At 37.9% G+C, this 20589-nt stretch overlaps 1 protein-coding gene across 4 annotated transcripts in view; it reads right to left on the bottom strand.

Annotated features, from left to right (window-relative positions):
• Positions 1-20589, bottom strand: part of WDR35 (WD repeat domain 35) — a 60875-nt gene that overhangs the window by 12823 nt on the left and 27463 nt on the right. For all 4 annotated transcript variants that reach the window (XM_043604470.1, XM_043604472.1, XM_043604473.1 and 1 more), the window contains 6 exons: positions 18210-18354; positions 14101-14170; positions 12788-12841; positions 8297-8406; positions 7362-7572; positions 2063-2143 (listed from right to left, as the gene is read on the bottom strand). In XM_043604470.1, the coding sequence (XP_043460405.1) occupies positions 2063-2143; positions 7362-7572; positions 8297-8406; positions 12788-12841; positions 14101-14170; positions 18210-18354 (671 nt within the window). The remainder of the gene's footprint in view (positions 1-2062; positions 2144-7361; positions 7573-8296; positions 8407-12787; positions 12842-14100; positions 14171-18209; positions 18355-20589) is intronic.

The following is a 20589-nucleotide window of genomic DNA, read 5'->3' as shown; positions in this document are numbered from 1 at the left end:
GAAATGAGACAGTTGTCCCCTGTGCTGTTGGGCAGCAGACAAGCAAATAAAAGAAAGAGCTAGTTTTCATTATCTCTTTCCTTTTGTTAATTTAGCTAGCTGACCCCTCCAAAATTTTTTTTTCTGAAGGCCAATCTTGCAGGAAATAGCTAGCTAATGGCCAAGAAAATAAAAGTTATAATGAACTCACCAATATCCTACATATTCCAAGTAAAGAAAAAGTGAAGCCCAGGAGAAAATTAGAGCCCCCCGCCCCCACATACAGAAAACAGCAATGGCTCCCAGAACTAAGCTGCATCTGGCCCTCCCCACCTGCAACTAAACCACTGTACTTAGAAACTGAAAAGTTCTCCCAGAAATCCCTGGCACAAAGTAGAAAGTAGTATGGAAAATGCATGAGGTTTGGATTCAAACAGATCTAAGCTTAGATCCTAATTCCTCAGCCTACTGGCTATGTAACAACTCTTTCTAAAACCTGCTGTACCCCCGTCCTGTGCCCACCCAGGAAGCCAAAGCCATCTTCCCCAAATAACCCCAATCACATCACTCTCCTGCTTTACTCCCCCAGTGACTCCAGGAGGCAGTCCAAACTCCACAGAAGGCACACAAGGCCTCGTATGACTGGGGCCAACCTCCCCCACGACTGTTCCCCTTCAGTTCCGCCAGTGCTACCAATTACATACACCAGCTTTGAAGCCAGACACGTCTCTGCCTACTGCCAACTGGGTGTCACTGGCAAATGAGTTTCTCTCTCCAAGCCTCAGATTCTTCATCTGAACAAATGAAGATAATAATCAGACTGACTTCCTAGAATTGTGAGGATTAAATGAGATAACACGTATCAAACGTTTAGCACAATGCCAGCCTTGTACTACTCACGTGGTTCACAGTCTCAGAACTGTACCAGCGCTCTCTCCCCACAGACCTCTGACAGACGCACCTGCCCACTGAACTGCGCCAGCCCCGCCCCTTTGCTGGTTGCTGAATTTCTTGTCTACTTCCCCAACCCCTCTACTTGAGGCCAGGAACTTGCCTTACTGACTGCCAATAAACATCTGCTGAGTCAGTGAACAGACAGACTTTTGGTAACCATTTTACTCACGAAGAGCTTTCTCCACTAAAAATGAGGTCTGTGTATTATCTACCAGGCACAGTTGTAATGACAAATGAAGAGTGACATGCAATGACAAATGACAATTGAACACCTCCTATGAAGGCACTTTAGTGAATGTAAATTTAGTAAATTCCCTTCCTTTTCCTTTCGTATTCCTTCAGCTCTAGTGCTCCAATAAATTTCTCATGGGGGAAAAAAAAACAGGCTCATAAACAAAGGGCTTTAAAGGGCTACAATTTACATATCAAACCAAAACATGAAACCATGCTACAAATTGCAACTAACTTCAGAAATGTAAAACTCTATTAACCCAATTCCAAAAAATATATGAAGTATACAGAAAAAAGTAAATGCTTTGTATAAAATGAAAGTAAAAATGTTTTTAATATATTCTTAGAGAAAGAAATTCTCAAAAGATAGTCAATGAAGGCCAAAGTAGGGGTTCAAAAAGATAGCTGGAATCAGAACTGGATTATTTTATAAAGCCTGAAAAAAAATAGGAGGATAGTGGCCCTGCAAACAAAGTTACTCAAGTACCTGTCTTAGAGCTCAAAAGAACAAAGTAAATTAATTGTGAAGTATTTCTTCTCTTTGTTATTGACATAAAAACAATGACAACCACAACTAGCCACCATTTTTTGAGCTCTTGATCCAAACACTGTGGTAAGTGCTTTTCACAGATTACCTTATACAATAACAATCCTGTTAGATAGGAGCCATTATTATCCACATTTTATAGAGGAAAAAATTGAAAAAAATAATTGAGGCTTATAAACAAGAAAGGAAAATGAAGTTCAAAAAAGATGAAGGAACCTGTCTAAAAGTGGTACAAGTGACCAAGCAGGGTCAATCCACATTCCTAACAGGAACACCACACTGCCTGGGCATAAAATAAAACAAATCCCAGTCAAGCCAGCAACAAAAATACAATTGTTTTTTAAGAATTACCTTCAATATCTCATCCAAAAGAACAGATTTAATTTCTAAATCCTCAAAGATACAAATATATCCAGAAGTCTGAATGGGCTCCTTTAAAGATAAAGACAAATGTTATGCTTAATTGTACAAAATTTTCCTTCCTTTAACATATGACTTTGTATTTTATTTTCAACATTTTCAAACCAACAGAAAATTAGAAAGAATGTCATTAACATCCATATGTCCATCACCTAAATATTATTAACATTTTGCTAAATATGCTTCAGTCAATTTTTTGGATGAAGTCTTTTAAAGTAAATCAAGTAAAATGTATAGACATCATGACATTTCACCCCTAAATATTTCAGTACATATCTCTAAAAGATAAGGATGTTCTTTAAGTGGCCACATTACTATTATTACACCTCATATAATTAATATTAATTCCCTAATAGCATCTAACATCAGTCCAATTTTTCTCAATTAATCCAAAAATGCCTTATACCACTTGATAATTCTTACTCATGCAATGCAACATTAAATTTAATTCTTAATAAAACCAACCAAAACTACAGTTGTATGTAAGTACATATATCAAAGAAATCTTACCCCATACTGCAAAGTCCATCCTCTATAAAATTAGCCAGAGAGCATTCCTGATAGATTTTCTACATAAGATTTAATTTGCCAAGATGTAAATACACAAGTCTGTTACAGGTCTGTCTCTTTTCTTAGTATTACGCAAGCTTATAGAAATAAAGTGTAGCAAATGCATATTATAATGTAAAGTAGCTGCCCTAAATCTCTAGTAGAAAAAGGAGATATAAATATTATATAAATAACAAGAAATAAACTCTCACTATACTTACTACCTCCAAGAGCACTATGAAAAGGATAAGATAATGTCTGGTAATGGAAATAATACCAGAATGTAATTTTTAATGTTTATTTATTTTTTGAGAGAGAGAAAGACCAAGCTGAGTCAGGGAGGGGCAGAGAGAGAGGGAGACACAGAATCCAAAACAGGCTCTAGGCTCTGAGCTGTCAGCACAGAGCCCGACACGGGACTCGAGCCCATGAACCGCAAGATCATGACATAAGCCAAAGTCGAACGTTCAACTGACTGAGCCACCCAGGCACCCCTGGAATGTGTTTTTAATATGTGTGTGTGTGTGTGTGTGTGTGTGTGTGTGTGTGTGTGTGTGTCATGAAATAGAAAGTTAAGCAAAATTCAAAGGAAATAATGTATCAAATTTATAACTCTGATACTTAGTTATTCATGTGATAGAAACTACAGGAAGATACTTAAAAAGATGGAAATTAGAGGTAAAAATTGAATCAGATTTTTAAAAATTGAATCATATTTAGTTTTAGTATGTCAAGGTTTAAGAATGGGGCTCTGTGTGCACATTATATGCATTTGAGTCTTAAAGTGACATTTTCTCTTAAAAAGTAAAAATTGTTGGGGCACCTGGGTGGTTCAGTCGCTTAAGTATCCGACTTTAGCTCAGGTCATGATCTCACCATTCATGAGTACAAGCACTATGTCCAGCTCTGTGCTGACAGCTCAGCCTGGACCCTGCTTCAGATTCTGTGTCTCCCTCTCTCTCTGCTGCCTCCCCTGTTCACGCTCTGTCTCTGTCTCTCAAAGATAAGTAAACATAAAAGAAATTTTTTTAAGTAAAAATTGTTGATTATATGAGAAAATTTTACCAAATTTCTTTATTTCCTCAAAAAAAGTTGTATTATGTAAAGGCAAGTATGAGCAATGATCACACAGAAAGAATCAAGGATAAAACTTAATTCAAGAATTAAGTATATAATAACATACTTCTTATAAATTATAGAGGCCTTTCATATATTTTAATTATTTGAATACAACATGTATCCAAATATACCTGTATAAAAATGTTTATCATTAGAAAATTGCTTTATTTTTGACTAGGCAAAAAACAAAGCAAGGTAGCCAAAAAATAAAGTCATAAAAGATGATGTCTGGATAAAAAGTTATACCAAAAATAAAGAGAAAGGGAGAAAATAAAGATTGGAAGGAAGGTTAAAAACTAAGAGTTTCCGGGGCGCCTGGGTGGCACAGTCGGTTGGGCGTCCGACTTCAGCCAGGTCACGATCTCGCGCTCTGTGAGTTCGAGCCCCGCGTCAGGCTCTGGGCTGATGGCTCAGAGCCTGGAGCCTGTTTCCGATTCTGTGTCTCCCTCTCTCTCTGCCCCTCCCCCGTTCATGCTCTGTCTCTCTCTGTCCCAAAAATAAATAAACGTTGAAAAAAAAAATTTAAAAAAAAAAAAACAAAAGCAGGATACACTCCCCTACTCAGTACATAAGAAATTTATTTTTATCAAGAAAGTATTTTAAACTCCACTAATCTATACTGTATTAAGTACTCTTACCCAGTACATACATCAGAAGGTCTCAGAACATGTACAGTATAACAGGTATCTTGAGCGCTTATCCATTTAATTGCAGCATACTGTGACATACCGAAGTTTGTATATACCTAGTTAAGCGGATTCAGGGATTACAGTCTCTAATTTTGAGCTCTCATAAATTGGACAAGTGGTTTAAAAATCTCCCTGGAAAGAATACGTGAATGAAGTGGAATACTGGAATGCAAGCACAAGCAAACAAGACGAGGCAGAACAGTCACCCCCTTTACTCCTGGCACAAACTCTGGGGTGAGCCACATTAGAAAGTGAAAACAATCACATTCGAATCAGATCTGACAGAAAGTCAGCTAAACAATTGAAAATTATCAAGAAGACTATTTGAAACACAAGACTTTACGAAGTTAATAATTCAAGTGTGCACGATGCTCAGACACTAGCTAACGGCAGTGAGAACTACAGCACCCTGACATTTCAAAATAAAGTTCACTTCAGCCTGTTAAATGTATTTTTTTCCTCATTCTTTCAGAATTTCTATTTTAGGGACATGATTCCTAAAGTACTTGTATTAATACGGTAAGTCACGTATATCATTTCTAAATAAATAATTATGCATAGATGAAGATATGGGTTCAAAAATTTGGAAACTTCTTGTTGGGTAAAGAAGTGTATAAAAATGAGCTGAGTGGTAAAAATATGAGATATGAAAGGAATATGAATATGAAGTAGTACCAATGAAAGGGAAGAGCCAAGAAAAAGACTAGAAAAGCTGAATTGGTACTTTAGAGGGTCACTGGAGATAAAAATGACCAAGCAGGGAATATCCACATTAAATACTCATTTCCAAATTCTAGAAAGTGTGCTTTATCAGTGAATTACAACTTCACACACAAATGGCACCCATTTTTCATCTATAATCTGAAGAAAGGTTTACAACTTAAAGGAAGGTATGAATCTAGAATTCCTAACACTCAAATGGACAAAAATGGATTCAGTATTAACTGTCAAGTAACAGCTTATCTCCTGAATTGTAAAAGAATACTATGCCCTAAAGGAGCTCCAGTAAATCCTGTTTTAAAGAGTACGTCCTTACATAATCAGTCAATGAGCAGCCAAAGAAATGAACAGCAGAGTAACTAACCAATAACTAACCAAGCAGGGACAACAGCCAGCCAGTGTCCTCATGAATGGACAGAACAGCACAGCATGACTTATAAAGAAATCCAGTCAGTGGTGAGGTTGAAAGAAATCCATCTAGCTTTAAATCCGATAGAAATTGAACTACTTGCCAAGCCTGAAAATGACTCTAAAAAAGGAGGGGAGGGGAAGGCTATTCTGTTAAAACTACTCAAGAAGCACTTTGCACCAGGCCAAGACGTCCCCTGGTGCTAGACTGAGCGTGTGTGCTACACACACGTTACAAACAGCCAGGAACAACACTCGCCCAGGCATATGATTTCTGACATAGTACGCATGGGGACACGGATGGAAAAAGGACCCTAACATTCAAAAAGTATTCTCCCATCCTCAAGGTTAGCCTGTGGTTACCTGTCAAATTTTTACACTTACTTTGTGGCAAGTGTCAAATTTCCCTTGGAGCCTTGAAAGAAGCCCCTGCTTACAAGTTAAATGCAGCAGCCCTGAATGCCTTTCCTTTAAACCCTACCCAGGGGCTAAAAATTACAAACAGCCTTAAAATTCCTGACAAAGCCTTTGAGAACAATTCACATGAGGTCATTTCCCAGCCCAAAGATCCTGAGTAGCACTAAAATGGGGAAATGTGAAAATAATTTAAGATATTAAAGGGACAGTGTAATAGTTTACCACTAAATAAATCACTCTAGAAGATTTTTGGCAGCTCAGTGGTCCAAGCATGCAATTTCTTTCCAAAAAGGAAACCGCAAACCCATACATCAATTAATGATATCTATCAACTTATTTATTATTATTTACATTTGTTGGGTGCAACAACCATACAGAAAATTCCCAACTGGAAACCATTACTTATTCAAAAATTACATAAAAATTTATCTCAATGATGCTTTGATTAGGCTACCCCTCAAATTACAATGAATTTCCTAAACACAAATGCTAACAGTTGGTCCAGAGCAGACTGACAGGGAAGTTCCAAACTTAAAAATTAGCTGATGTGGGGCACCCCAGTGGCTCAGTCGGCTGAGTGTCCGACTCTTGACTTCAGCTCAAGTCATGATCTCACAGTTTAAAGGTTCGAGCCCTGTATCGGGATCTGCGCTGGCAGTGTGGAGCCTGCTTGGGATTCTCTCTCTGCCCCTCCCCTGCTCTGTCAAAATAAATAAACTTAAAAAAAAAAAAAAACAATTAGCTGATGTGAGCCACAAGTAGAAAATCAAAATGTAACTTTAAAATTAGTGAGCAAGTGGCTTCCTGATACTCCAGAGAGGGCAGATTAATCAGTCCACACTTGCATATTCATAAAATCATCAGAGTGAGAAAGACCAGGATTAGTGGCTGATAGAGGTCATGTGAACATAAATAAGGAAGCACAGATTAAGGTGGACAGGGAGGCAAAGGAGAATAAAAGCCTACACTTTTTTGGTTAGGTTGTTTTAAGCAATTTTGGTAAATATTACTACTGATTTTCTTTTTTTCTTAACTTTGACAAGGAAAAAATAAAGACTATGTATTAGAGACCATGGTTCCATCTTTTAAAAAGTACAGATAAATGCTTAGGAAGTGCCTTTCAGAGAAAGCAGAGACTTTTTAAAGGATGAGTATTATTCCCACTTATGACCAAATATTTTACAAATCCACAGATATGTTTCTATTTATTTTCAGAAATTTACGCCTCCAACACCAACAAACCTCTTAAGGAAACAAAAGGGAAATAGCCAGGTTTTCACATCTGGCTCATTATTTATGTACTGCTAATGCTCATTTCTTGTGTTTACCTCAGGATCCAAGTTTCTGAAAACATACATTCTTGTCTTCTCCATCATCGCAAACAAATCTGGATTATCCTTGGCCCACTTCATATCCCAGACATCTTTACGCTCCAATTTTAACAACTCGCCAATGACCTGCTGTCCTGTGCTGTCTGTTACCCGAGCGTCCAAGTCAAAGAAAGTTAGAACTCCTGAGATATCTATGATAGCAAGACGACTACAAATATTGAAATTGGAGAAAGGAAACAAGATGGTAAAATGACAATCAGCAATCACGAATATAATTACCTATTACCCTTCTTGTGCAAAATCAGTTCATCCAAATCTGGGAAGAAGGCAGAAATGACTTTAAGGGGCACCTGGGTGGCTCAGTCGGTTAAGCGTCCGACTTCGGCTCAGGTCATGATCTCATGGTTCGTAAGTCCCACATCGGGCTCTGTGCTGACAGCTCAGAGCCTGGAGCCTGCTTCAAATTCTGTGTCTCCCTCTCTCTCTGACCCTCCCCTGCTCATTCTCTGTCTGTCTCTCTCTCTCAAAAGTAAGTAAACATTTTTAAAAAATTAATAAAAAAAGAAAAAAAAAAAGAAATGGCTTTAAAAAAACAACTGGTTTTAAAAATTTCTTAAATTTGATAGAAGACATAGACTACTCTCTATTTTGCTTCCTTGTGAGGAAAAAGTATCCAAAGGAATTAAAGCAACTGGCATGCAAACAATTTAAAATATTACATTTGAATTTCTATATTTTGCCAATTAGAGAAAACATCTAAATACCGTATAATAAATAAACATTTAAATATAAACATAGTACAGTAAAACCACACTGGACCATAAGACAAGTTTAAAACAAATACACATCTTTGTATTTATTACATAAATCCAACAATCCAAATTGATAACTTCTAAACCCAGCATCTATATGAAGAGAATTTTCAGACTTACCTAGAATTGCAATTCAAGGATAACTGGTAGGCTCGACAGTTAAGGGAATACTTTTGAATCAAACCAACATTAGGAAGACTGTATCTCTGAATGGTGCCAGATTCACGACCCTGTGGAAATTACTTTTGATTACTAAAGCATATTTACAAAATAACATTAAATTACAACTACAGGTCTCTCTATATGTTCATACATTTGTTTCCAAACCAAAGTGAATGTGTCATAACTAATTCCCAATTCTGATACTAAATCACGTTACCGAGTACATATTTATCTCCTAATTTAATTAAACCCCTTTAAAAGTGGTTGAAGGTGATGTAATTTTTTTTCATGCAGCATTCAAGAAAGAAGTCAGAAACTTAGCTGTTCAGTAATACATAACTCCTTATACCACAAGGAAGAAATAACAAAGGTGACTTATAGTTGTTGTCTAGGTTAATATTTAAGGTACATTAAAAGCTAAAATATAGGGGCGCCTGGGTGGCGCAGTCGGTTAAGCGTCTGACTTCAGCCAGGTCACGATCTCGCGGTCCGGGAGTTCGAGCCCCGCGTCGGGCTCTGGGCTGATGGCTCAGAGCCTGGAGCCTGTTTCCGATTCTGTGACTCCCTCTCTCTCTGCCCCTCCCTCATTCATGCTCTGTCTCTCTCTGTCCCAAAAATAAATAAACGTTGAAAAAAAAAAATTAAAAAAAAAAAAAGAAATAAAAGCTAAAATATAAAGCACTTATTGCATTAAATTTCACCATGAATGAAAAATCAATATAAGATCACCATATGAAACAGTGGTTTCTGAAAGTCCACGTTTTTATCCTATAGCCATCTACCTGATACTAGTTAGTGGCAAATGGAGATGATCAGAAGCAGTGATACAATGAGTATTAGTTTAAATGTGTTAGAATGGCTAAAATTAACTCAGGAAAAAACAGATGTGGTGAGGCTGCAGAGAAAGGGGAACTCTTTTGTGCTGCTGGTGGGAATGCAAACTGGTGCAGCCACTCTGGAAAACAGTATGGAGGTTCCTCAAAAATTTTTTAAAGATTAAAAATAAAGCTACCCTACAACCCAGCAGTTGTACTACTAGGTATTTATCCAAAGGATACAAAAAGACTGATTTTAAGGGGCACATGCACCCCAATGTTTATAGCAGCGCTATCAACAATAGCTAATTATGGAAAGAGCCCAAATGTCCATCTACTGATGAATGGATAAAGTAGATGTGTTATAAGACTGACACTTCTCCTGGTCAGAAGGGGCCCACGGCCTGCCAGATGAGGTAGGTCAATAAACTGTTCTATGAATAGTGGAGAAAAAAAAAAAAAAAGATGTGGTGTATATATATACAATGGAATATTACCTGGTGATCAGAAAGACTAAAATCTTGCCATTTGCAACAATGTGGAGGTAACTAGAATGTATAAAGCTAAGCGAAATAAGTCAGTGAGAGAAAGACATTGCATGATTTGATTCATATGTGGAATTCAAGAAACACAACAGATATACATAAGGGTAGGGAAGGAAAATAAGATAAAAACAGAGAGGGAGGAAAACCGTAAGAGACTCTTAAATACAAAGAACAAACAGGGTTGATGGAGGACGCTGGTGGGAGGTAGGCTCAGTGGGTGATGGCCATTAAAGAGGACACTTGTTGGAATGAGCACTGGGTGTTATATGTAAGTGATGAATCACTGGGTTCTACTTCCAAAACCACTATTACAATTATGTTAACTGACCTGGATTTAAATAAATTAAAAAAAATTTTTTTTGATATTTATTTTTGAAAGAGAGACAGAGTATGAGTGGGGGAGGGCAGAGGGACAAGGAGATACAGAATCTGAAGCAGGCTCCAGGTTCCGAGCTGTCAGCACAGAGCCCAACACGAAGCTCGAACCCATGAACAGTGAGATCATGACCTGAGCCGAAGTCAGACACTCAACAGACTAAGCCACCCAGGTTCCCCTAAATAAAAAAATTTTTAAAAAGAATATAAATGAGGCTAGGCAGAAGCTTAGAACTGACACACCAAAAGCATGACCCTTAAAAGAGAAAACTGATACGCCGGAATTCACAAAAATCAAAATTTTTTCTCTGTGAATGACCTTGTTAGGAGAAGAAAAAAGACAAAGTAAAAATTGGAAGAATATTTGCAAATCATGTACCTAACAAAGTGGGTATCTCTCTAGAATATGTAAGGAAGTCTCAAGACATAAAATATTACATTAAAAGCTGATTAAAGATTCCAAAAAATATGTTTAAAAATAAAACAGTCGGGAATGCAAGCTGGTGCAGCCACTCTGGAAAACAGTATGGAGGTTCCTCAAAAAAACTAAAAATAGAACTACCCTATGACCCAGCAATTGCACTACTAGGCATTTATCCAAGGGATACAGGTGTGCTGTTTCAAAGGGACACATGCACCCCCATGTTTATAGCAGCACTATCAACAATAGCCAAATTATGGAAAGAGCCCATCGATGGATGAATGGATAAAGAAGATGTGGTATATATATACAATGGAGTATTACTTGGCAATCAAAAAGAATGAAATCTTGCCATTTGCAACTATGTGGATGGAACTGGAGGGTATTATGCTAAGTGAAATTAGTCAGTCAGAGAAAGACAAAAATCATATGACTTCACTCATATGAGGACTTTAAGAGACAAAACAGATGAATCTAAGGGAAGGGAAACAAAAATAATATAAAAACAGGGAGGGGGACAAAACAGAAGAGACTCATAAATATGGAGAATAAACTGAGGGTTACTGGAGGGGTTGGGGGAGGGGCTATGGGCTAAATGGGTAAGGGGCACTAAAGAATCTACTCCTGAAATCATTGTTGCACTATATGCCAACTAATTTGGATGTAAATTTTTAAAAAATTAAAAATAAGGGGCACCTGGGTGGCTCAGTCGGTTAAGCGGCCGACTTCAGCTCAGGTCATGATCTCACGGTCCGTGAGTTCGAGCCCCGCGTCGGGCTCTGTGCTGACAGCTCAGAGCCTGGAGCCTGTTTCAGATTCTGTGTCTCCCTCTCTCTCTCTGACCCTCCCCCGTTCATGCTCTGTCTCTCTCTGTCTCAAAAATAAATAAATGTTAAAAAAAAAAATTAAAAAAAAATAAAAAATTAAATTAAAAAAAAGAATACTCAAAAACAATAAAAATAAAAAATAAAAGAATAGAAGTTTCAGTGTAACTCTGTGCAAACTTAATGCTGACAGATCAATAGTTGGTATAACAGACAAGAGCGAACTCTGGTTTCCAAACCCTTCTGTTCCTCTGGCCATGGCAATGGGACAAAGCGGAAGGCTCGGCTCAGGCCATCTTTCCCTCTCCCCTTTTTAATCAGTGGAGCACCGCTTTTGCAGCGTGATTCTCAAGAAGGGCCTATCAGAAAGGGTGGAAGGAGGAGGGGGAGAATATTGTTTAGTGTATAAAAGGGAGGTATGGGTTTTGGAAGATTTACCATATTGGGGTAGGAAAAAAGATTTTGTTTTTGAAAAAGGGGGCCCTTTGGCTTTAAAGGTTTGAAAAAGTAATGATTCTAAAACCTTTTACATTTCAACAGTGAAATTTTAAATGCAGAAGATATTTTCTCCATTAAACTTTCTGGCTGGTATTAAAACCATTCAAGTGTGTATGTTATAGGTAGACTGTCATTAATTATGTCAATTTTCGTGATTGATATGAGTTGCATGTTATTTTATTTTTGCTAATGTCAGAAACACCACTAGCATAACCAAAAACCCCTGCCATTGAGCAAAGACTCTAAAAAGAAAAAAGAGGCTCCATAAGACAAACTGCTTCAAAAATACACCAAATTCACTTGATGAGGAAAAACAATAATACATTCTTAAGATTTTGTCCCCCCAAAAATTATCTAATGGCTAAAGAACATAACTAGAACTGTAAACATACACCACTAAGGCTATGTTTACACAACTGAAATTCAATGACTCCACCACCATTATATTAAAGTAAACATTTAGTTCTAAAATTAGTATTTTCAAATGCCAGAGCTCAAGAAAAGCCACCATTACATTCATTTTATTTGAAAAATTCAGCAAAAATTTGCCCTAGACTTTTTTTTTTTTTACTGGTTAGCAAACACACCACCTCTTCATTTTAAGTCTTATGAAAATAGCTGAGCCAAAGCACTTTCTCCAACACCAAATAGTGGGCCACATACAGAAGGAAGCTTTCTAAGACCTACTACCACTATCCAATCCACTCGACACCTGCCAACCCTTGTGTGGCTCATGCAAGCCGGTGTCAAACTCTCCCCAGTTGGCCACTATTCTACTGCATTTATTAATAGTTATTTTTGCAAATAATTAACAATTTGTGAGGCAGTCTTTAAAAATTTCTTATTTACTACTTTGGGCTTAGAAAACTTGGTGCCCACAAGATGATATTCAAATCCAAAACATATTACTTTACTCTATTTTTATAATTTAAACAATTATTATTCATAAAATCAGTTTTTTAAGAACTTACCACGATCAGTGTCTTATCAGATGCAGTTATGGCACAAATTGGATCCCGGGTGCCCTAAAATAAATCAATTATTATTCTTTAACAAATATTTATTGAGTGACTAATCTGGTATAAGGTAGTATGCAATTCACTAAGAAGAATACTTCAATATATTTATTAACTTAAACATTCACTTACTGAGCACCTACTATGTGCAAGATGCTGAACTAAGCACTGAAGACACTCGAATAAAATCTTTCCCCTCAGGGATTACTCAAAAGCCTACTGGGGAAGAAAGCGAGCTGAACACCTAATTAATAAAAGTAGCGGTACGCTCAGGATCTAGGAGAGCAACAGAGGAAGGAACATCTCATTTACACAGAAGTACGCAGGGAGATGGAAACCTGAGCTCAGTCATAAAAGATGAACAGATGACAGAAGGGCCAGACCGTGCCAGAATGAGGAAGGGGAAACAGCATGGCACAGCAACAAGCTGGACGAGTCTCAAGAGCTTATGCTTAGTGAGGAAAAGCCAATCTCAAAAGGTTACATGCCACATGATTCCATTCATTTAAAGAATTCTCAGAGTGACAAAACCAGAAATGGAAACAGATGAGTGGTTGCCAGTGGAGCAGGGATGGGGTGGAGAACAAGTGTGAAAATGAAGAAATAGCATGAGGCAAGTTCTTTCATGATGGTAAGATTCCATAAAACCACACGCACACATGTACATGCATAAACTAGTGAAAACTGAGTAAGGAATCCGGTGGGAGTCCAGTTAATGGTGTCATTATCAATGTCAATTTCCTGCTTTTGATATTATACTACAGTTATAGAAGATGTCACCATTGGGAAGTGGGGTAAAAAGGTTCTAAGCTATCTGTACAACCTCCCATGAGCCTATAATTATTTCAAAAATGTTTTTAGGGGCCTCTGGTGGCTCAAGTCAGTTGAGTGTCCGACTCTTGATTTTAGCTCAGGTCATGATCTCGTGGTTATGGGATTGAGCCCAGCATCATGGATTGGAGCTCCACACTCAGCGTGGAGCCTGCTTAAGATTCTCTCTCTCCCTCTGCCCCTCTCCCCCTCTCACGCTCTCTCTCTCTAAAATTTTAAAAAAGAATAAGAAAAAAAACAAAAATGTTTTTAAAAATCCAAAGAAGGAAAAATCACAGCACACCTAGAAAAAGGTTTTCAGAACAGAAATTTTTTTTAAGAATTACCAGAATATGATGCTATTCACTAAAAACAAATTCTTTTTCAGATCTTAAACTAAAATTACAGTACTTCCAAATCTACAGATATTAACATTTGCTGGCAATAAGATCACTTACTTGAATGGCTTTACTATAGTCAAGCACCCCATCCACTGATCCAGAAGGAGTATCATCCACATGATAAATTCTGGAAAAAAAAAGTCAGAATTTCAAAGATAGTCTAAGTACAGGTTATACCGTTTCATAATCTCTAGAATAATTAGGTTGAATGTCACCAATGAATACTGTTATGTAACATAAATGTCCTGATTATTTTAAAGAGTTCTTGACACAACTTGGGGCGCCTGGGTGACTCAGTCAGTTAAGCGTCTGACTTCGGCTCAGGTCATGATCTCACAGTTCGTGAGTTCGAGCCCCGCACAGGGCTCTGTGCTGACAGTTTAGAGCCTGCTCCAGTCTTCAAATTCTATGTCTCCCTCTCTCTCTGCTCCTCCCCGTCTCATGCTCTGTCTCTCTCTCCTTCAAAAATCAATAAAAACATTAAAAAAAATTTTTTTTTAAAAAGAGTTCTTGACACAACTCAATCATAATAAGGTAGAAACTACCTACCAGGTGTTTCCTAGTTATGCAAGTAATATGTTCCTGAAAGCTAGGTCGAAAATATATTTGAACATTGAATCACATATTTTCAATGAATTTCATTAAGACCCAACAGCTATTTTACCTTATTCTCCAAATGAATGTCAGGAATAACTTCTGATACACTAAGTAAGTTTCTCTGTTGTTTCTCCGTAATTTCCTGTCTAATAATGTGCTCAATAAAGGTGAAGCCTAGGGGCGTCTGGGTGGTTCAGTCAGTTAAGTGTCTGACTTCAGCTCAGGTCATGACCTCACAATGCTGTGGATTCAAGCCCCGCATCAGGCTCTGAGCTATCAGCACAAAGCCTGGAGCCTGCTTCGGATTCTGTCTCTGTCTCTCTGCCCTTCCCCTGCTTGCTCTGTCTCTGTCTCTCAAAAATAAATAAATGTTAAAAAAAATTTAGGACTGCCAGGGTGGCTTAGCTGGCTGAGTGTCCAACTTAAGCTCAGGTCATGATCTCGCATTCGTGGGTTCAAGCCCCCATCGGGCTCTGTGCTAACAGCTCAGAGCTTGGAGTCTGCTTCGGATTATAGGTCTCCCTCTCTGTCTGCCCCTCCCCTGCTCGTGCTCTCTCTCTCCATCTCTCAAAAAATAAAATAAAACATTAAAAAAATTAATAAAAATTCTAAAAAATACATAAAGGTAAAGCCTAAATGTATTTGGGAAGCTCTAATTAATGGAATTTTTGTTCTGAACTAAAGAATTGTTCCCTATGTTCCCTGTGTGATGATGATGACTACTTTTGGACTCTGCCCATCTCTCTGATACCTTCATTATAATACTATTCACACCATAGTATCTCCACTAGTTTACCTCTCTCTCTAGTTGGTGGGTTTCCCGGAACCAAAGGCTGTATCTCTAGTGCCTAGCACAGTGCCATATACTGCCAGGTGCTCTATGTCTGCTGGAAAATCATTAAAACAAGTGGAGGTGAACAGGGAAGATACAACATAGAGTACCTATGAGGCCCTGGGCAAGTCACTTAACTTCTCTGATCCTCAATTTCTCCATGTGGAAGTAAGGGCAACCTTTTGCAGGGTTTTTTTTAAGAGGCATAAATAAAATGATATTTGTAAAGTACATATGCACAAAGCCTGATCATCAAGAAATCATAAATGTAATATAATCATAAGAAAATCAAGCCATTTTCTATCTCGAAAATACCATGAGATTTTATCATTGTTAAACTGAAATCATAATTGTACTTTGATCAATAAGGAGATTAAATGTTAAATTTAACAGAAATGTATTAAAGACAGAAAGAAAATATATTTTAAAAAGAAATAAATTAGAGGTGCCGTGCTTCTGTATTTTACTACATTTCTTTTTTTTTTTTTTTTGGGACAGAGAGAGACAGAGCATGAACGGGGAGGGGCAGAGAGAGAGGGAGACACAGAATCGGAAACAGTCTCCAGGCTCCGAGCCATCAGCCCAGAGCCTGACGCGGGGCTCGAACTCACGGACCGCGAGATCGTGACCTGGCTAAAGTCGGACGCTTAACCGACTGCGCCACCCAGGCGCCCCAACATTTCTATTAAGTATATCCAGCCACTATTTCTACTAGTTATCACAAAATAAAAGTCAACGGTTAGAATAGGAGGGCTCTCAAGAGATCACGTGACCCCCTTCCCCCTCTTAAAACAAGCAGGGTACTACAAGAAAGGCCAATCTGAGTGAAGTGCTTCAGAGCCAGATCAACCTGGCTTTATGTCCCATCTCTACTTATCAGCTAGTGACCTCTGGCAAATAATTTAAGCTCACGTGTCTAGTCTCTTGTCTGTGAAACAGGATTAATGAGAGTACTCACTAGGCTTACTGGAGTATCTGGCAGGTAAGAAGTATTCAGTGTTGGCTGTTATCACTATCATCAAAGATATTTTACAGATGAGGAAAGTGAGGTCCAGAGAGAACCTGCCCAGTCATATCCCACATAGAAATACAAGGAAATGCTGCCATCTTAAAGCCAGAATATCTTCAGCTGGCTCCCAGGACACTCACTCTATGGAGAGGCTAGACTTTTCTGTCCCAACTTTGTCCTTAGATCTGCCTTCTCCCTGCAGATGGCAGTTCTCTTGCTTATTATTGCTACCACTGCCACATGCTGTCCTGAAAAAGGCCAAAGATTCTTCCTACTGAGAAGATAGAGTATTTTTCAATTTTTTTGTTTGTTTGTTTTGCTTCCACATGAATTCATGCATCCAGAATATTTTTACTAGGGACATTTCTCCTATCTTAGTACCTGAGTGAATCTTAAAGGAAAGGGAAGATTGCATTAAGACAGCAAGCATGTGTGAGGGAAGATGATCTGAAAAAGCAACCCAGGGTTTCTGACATAACCTCCAGTGCCCACTCCCAACAGAGGTCTAAGCCCTGATTAAGAATTATTAGGTTAAAGCACTCAACAAAATGCTTTATTTAAAGGTTTAGGGTGGGGCATCTGGGTGGCTCAGTCAGTTAAGCCTCTGATTTTGGCTCAGGTTGTGATCTCAAGGGTCATGGTTCCAGCTTGTGTAGGGCTCTGTGTTGGCAGTGCATAGCCTGCTTGGGATTCTCTCTCTCTCCCTCTCCTTCTCTGCCTCTCCCCTGCTCGCACTATCTCTCTCAAAATAAATAAACTTTAAAATACATACATACATACATACATACATACATACATACATAAAGGCAGGCTTAGGGTAACAACAAGTGGGTAAAATACAGAATATCAGCAACAGAGATAATATAACTTACAAAAACTCAGTAAACACATCTACACCTTGAAACTTATCACAGGAATCCCCCCATCCTAGTCCTAACTTCTCTATGTAGTAGAGCCCTCTCTATCATTTAACCCAACTCCCTGGAATCCAGGGCAAGAAAAAGAAGCCCAAGTAACCAGTTCACCCTACCTGAAGACCTCCTCCTTATCTGTGTCTAAGAACCCGCCTATCCTATGGTGGCTGATACTAGGATCACCCCCACTCTCCCAGAACAACCTGTGCCACTAACCCATAAGAATGAAGCTTTGGTCAGACATTCAGTTGAATAATCGTATTTCAAGTATAGCATAATAACCCTAACATGGTGAGAGTAGGTGCGAGAGAATAGCTATTTCCTTATAAAAACACAGACTTCTGGGGCGGCTGGGTGGCTCAGTCAGCTGGGAGGCCGACTTCGGCTCAGGTCACGATCTCGCAGTCTGTGAGTTTGAGCACCGCGTTGGGCTCTGTGCTGACAGCTCAGAGCCTGGAGCCTGTTTCAGATTCTGTGTCTCCCTCTCTCTCTGACTCTTCCCATTCATACTCTGTCTCTCTCTGTCTCAAAAATAAATAAAACGTTAAAAAAAAAATTTATAAAAAAAAAAAACCCACAGACGTCCAGTTTTAATCTCTAAGGGCTTTCTTTTATTATACCACACCCCTTCTTATTTATTTTGATCAATTTAAACAAATAATTTGAAAGATTTTGAAAGATTTTGAATTGGAAAGTATTATTTCTAGTAATCAAAACAATTTACAGTTCTCAAGCATGACAATTTAGAATTAACTATGTCTGGTTTAAATGTGATATGGCTGAGTTACTAAAAACTATGTATCAAAAGATATACCTTTCTCTCCCTTCTTTCCGAGACCGCGTGATCTGATTAATTTCCAATGCTGTGAGCTTCTTTGCCACACGATATTGCCAGGTATAAAATGCTTCTTTTGAAGCTGCTATCACATGGGTTTTGGTCATTGCAACAAATAATGGTACTATTTAAAAGAGCATTAAAACAATTAGGTTACAGTTACACAGAATCACAGAATGTTTGTGCTGCAAAGGAATTCAGTGACCACTGTATTCAACTCCTCATTTCAGACAATATACCCAACATGCAGTCTCTAAAATCAAAAAACATAATCGAAAGCTTGTAGGACCATACAAAAATATTACATGAAAATGGATCAAAGACCTAAATGTAAGAGCTAAAATTACTGTAGAAATCTTAGGGAGGCGGGGGGTGAACCTTAGAAATAAATCTTTGTGACCTTGGATTAGGCAAGAGTTTCTTAGATATGACACCAAAAGCACCAGCAACAAAAGAAAAAGTAGATAAACTGGACTTCATCAAATTTAAAACATTTGTGCTTCAAAGGACACCATCAAAAAAGTGAAAAGACAACCCACAGAATGGAAGAAAATGTTTGTAAATCGTATATGTGATAAGGAATTATTTCTAGAATATATAAAGATCTCTCACAACTCAATAATAAAAAAGACAAAAAACCCAATTAAAAAATGGTCAAAGGATCTGAATAGACATTTTTCCAATGAAGATATACAGTCACTAAGCAAAGGAAAAAGATGTCCAATATCATTAGCCATCAAGCAAATGCAAATCAAAACCACAATGACATACCACTTCAAACCCACTATAATGGCTACAATCAAAAAGTCAGCCAATAACAAGTATTGCCAAGGACGTAGAGAAATGGTAGGGAAATAGTAGTGCATCCACTTTGAAAAATAGTTTGGCAGTTTCTCCATTTGCTAAATATAGAGTTACCACAGGCCCCACCAACTCCACTCCTAGGTATATACCCAAGAGAAATGAAAAAAAATGTCCACACAGAAGCTCACACACAAATGTTCAGAACAGCATTGTTCATAATAGCCAAAAAGTTGAAATAGCCCAGATGTCCAATTAACTGATGAAGAGATAAATCCAATCCCACTACCTCCTCCCATCCCCATTATTATTACTGCTTGGTTTGGGCCTTTATCCTTCCCTCTGATCTCACATCTTATAATTCCTCATTAAGTTATAAAAGAAAATTCTAGATGGCTAACAAACACAGGAAAAAACGCTCATCACTCATCATCAGGAAAATACAAATCAAAACCACAGTGAGATACCACCTCACACCTGTCAGAATGGCTAAAATTAACAACTCAGGAAACAACAGATACACTGCTGGTGGGAATGCAAACTGGTTCAGCCACTCTGGAAAACAATGTGGAGGCTCCTTAAAAAATTAAAAATAGAATTACACTACTAGGTATTTATCCAAAGTATACAAAAAGGCTGATTTGAAGGGGTACACGCACCCCAGTGTTTATAGCAACACTATCGCAATAGCCAAATTATATACACAACGGAATACTACCTAGCGATCAAAAAGAATGAAATCTTGCCATTTGCAACAAAATGAATGGAACTGGAGTGTATTATGCTACATGAAATATGTTAGTCAGAAAAAGACAAATATCCTATGATTTCACTCATATATAGAATTTAAGAAACAAAACAGACGAACATAGAGGAAGGGAAGGAAAAATAAGATTAAAAACAGAGAGGGAAGCAAACCATAAGAGACTCTTAAATACAGAGATCAAACTGAGGGTTGCTGGAGGGGAGGTGGGTGCAGGGATGGGCTAAATGGGTGATGGCCATTAAGGAGGGCACTTGTTGGGATGCGTATGGAGCATTACATGTAAGTGACGAATCACTGGGTTCTACGCCTGAAACCAATACTACCCTGTATGTTAACTACCTTGAATTTAAATAAATAAATTTGATTTAAAAAAAAGAACTATTAGATATTAAAAAAAAATAAAATCATGAGGAAGAGAAGCTAGATTTAGAGTACTGTATGGTAAAATCTGTGTACAAGTGGACCCACACAGTTCAAACCTGTGTTGTTCAAGAGTCAGCTGTATCATTAAAATTAATTTTTGTCTGTTTAAAAAAAAGAAAAGAAAATTCTCCAAAGTTCCTTCCTAATTTAGGAAAATATTCTCCTAACCATATAACTTTGTTCATCTATTCCTTTTCTTAGAGAACATTTAAGCTCCTACCCTTTGTAGGACCTGCGTACCCTTTGACATAGCCTTATAAAATCAGCTTAAAGATTAAAAAGTAGAGGAAGAAGTAAAATAACTTGTCCAAGGTCACAAAACACAAACTAAATACCATAAAACTAAGCAAACACATTCACACAAACTAT

Source organism: Prionailurus bengalensis, chromosome A3 (assembly GCF_016509475.1).
Source record: "Prionailurus bengalensis isolate Pbe53 chromosome A3, Fcat_Pben_1.1_paternal_pri, whole genome shotgun sequence".
NCBI lineage: Eukaryota > Metazoa > Chordata > Mammalia > Carnivora > Felidae > Prionailurus > Prionailurus bengalensis.
This window is presented reverse-complemented; position numbering and strand designations above follow the sequence as displayed.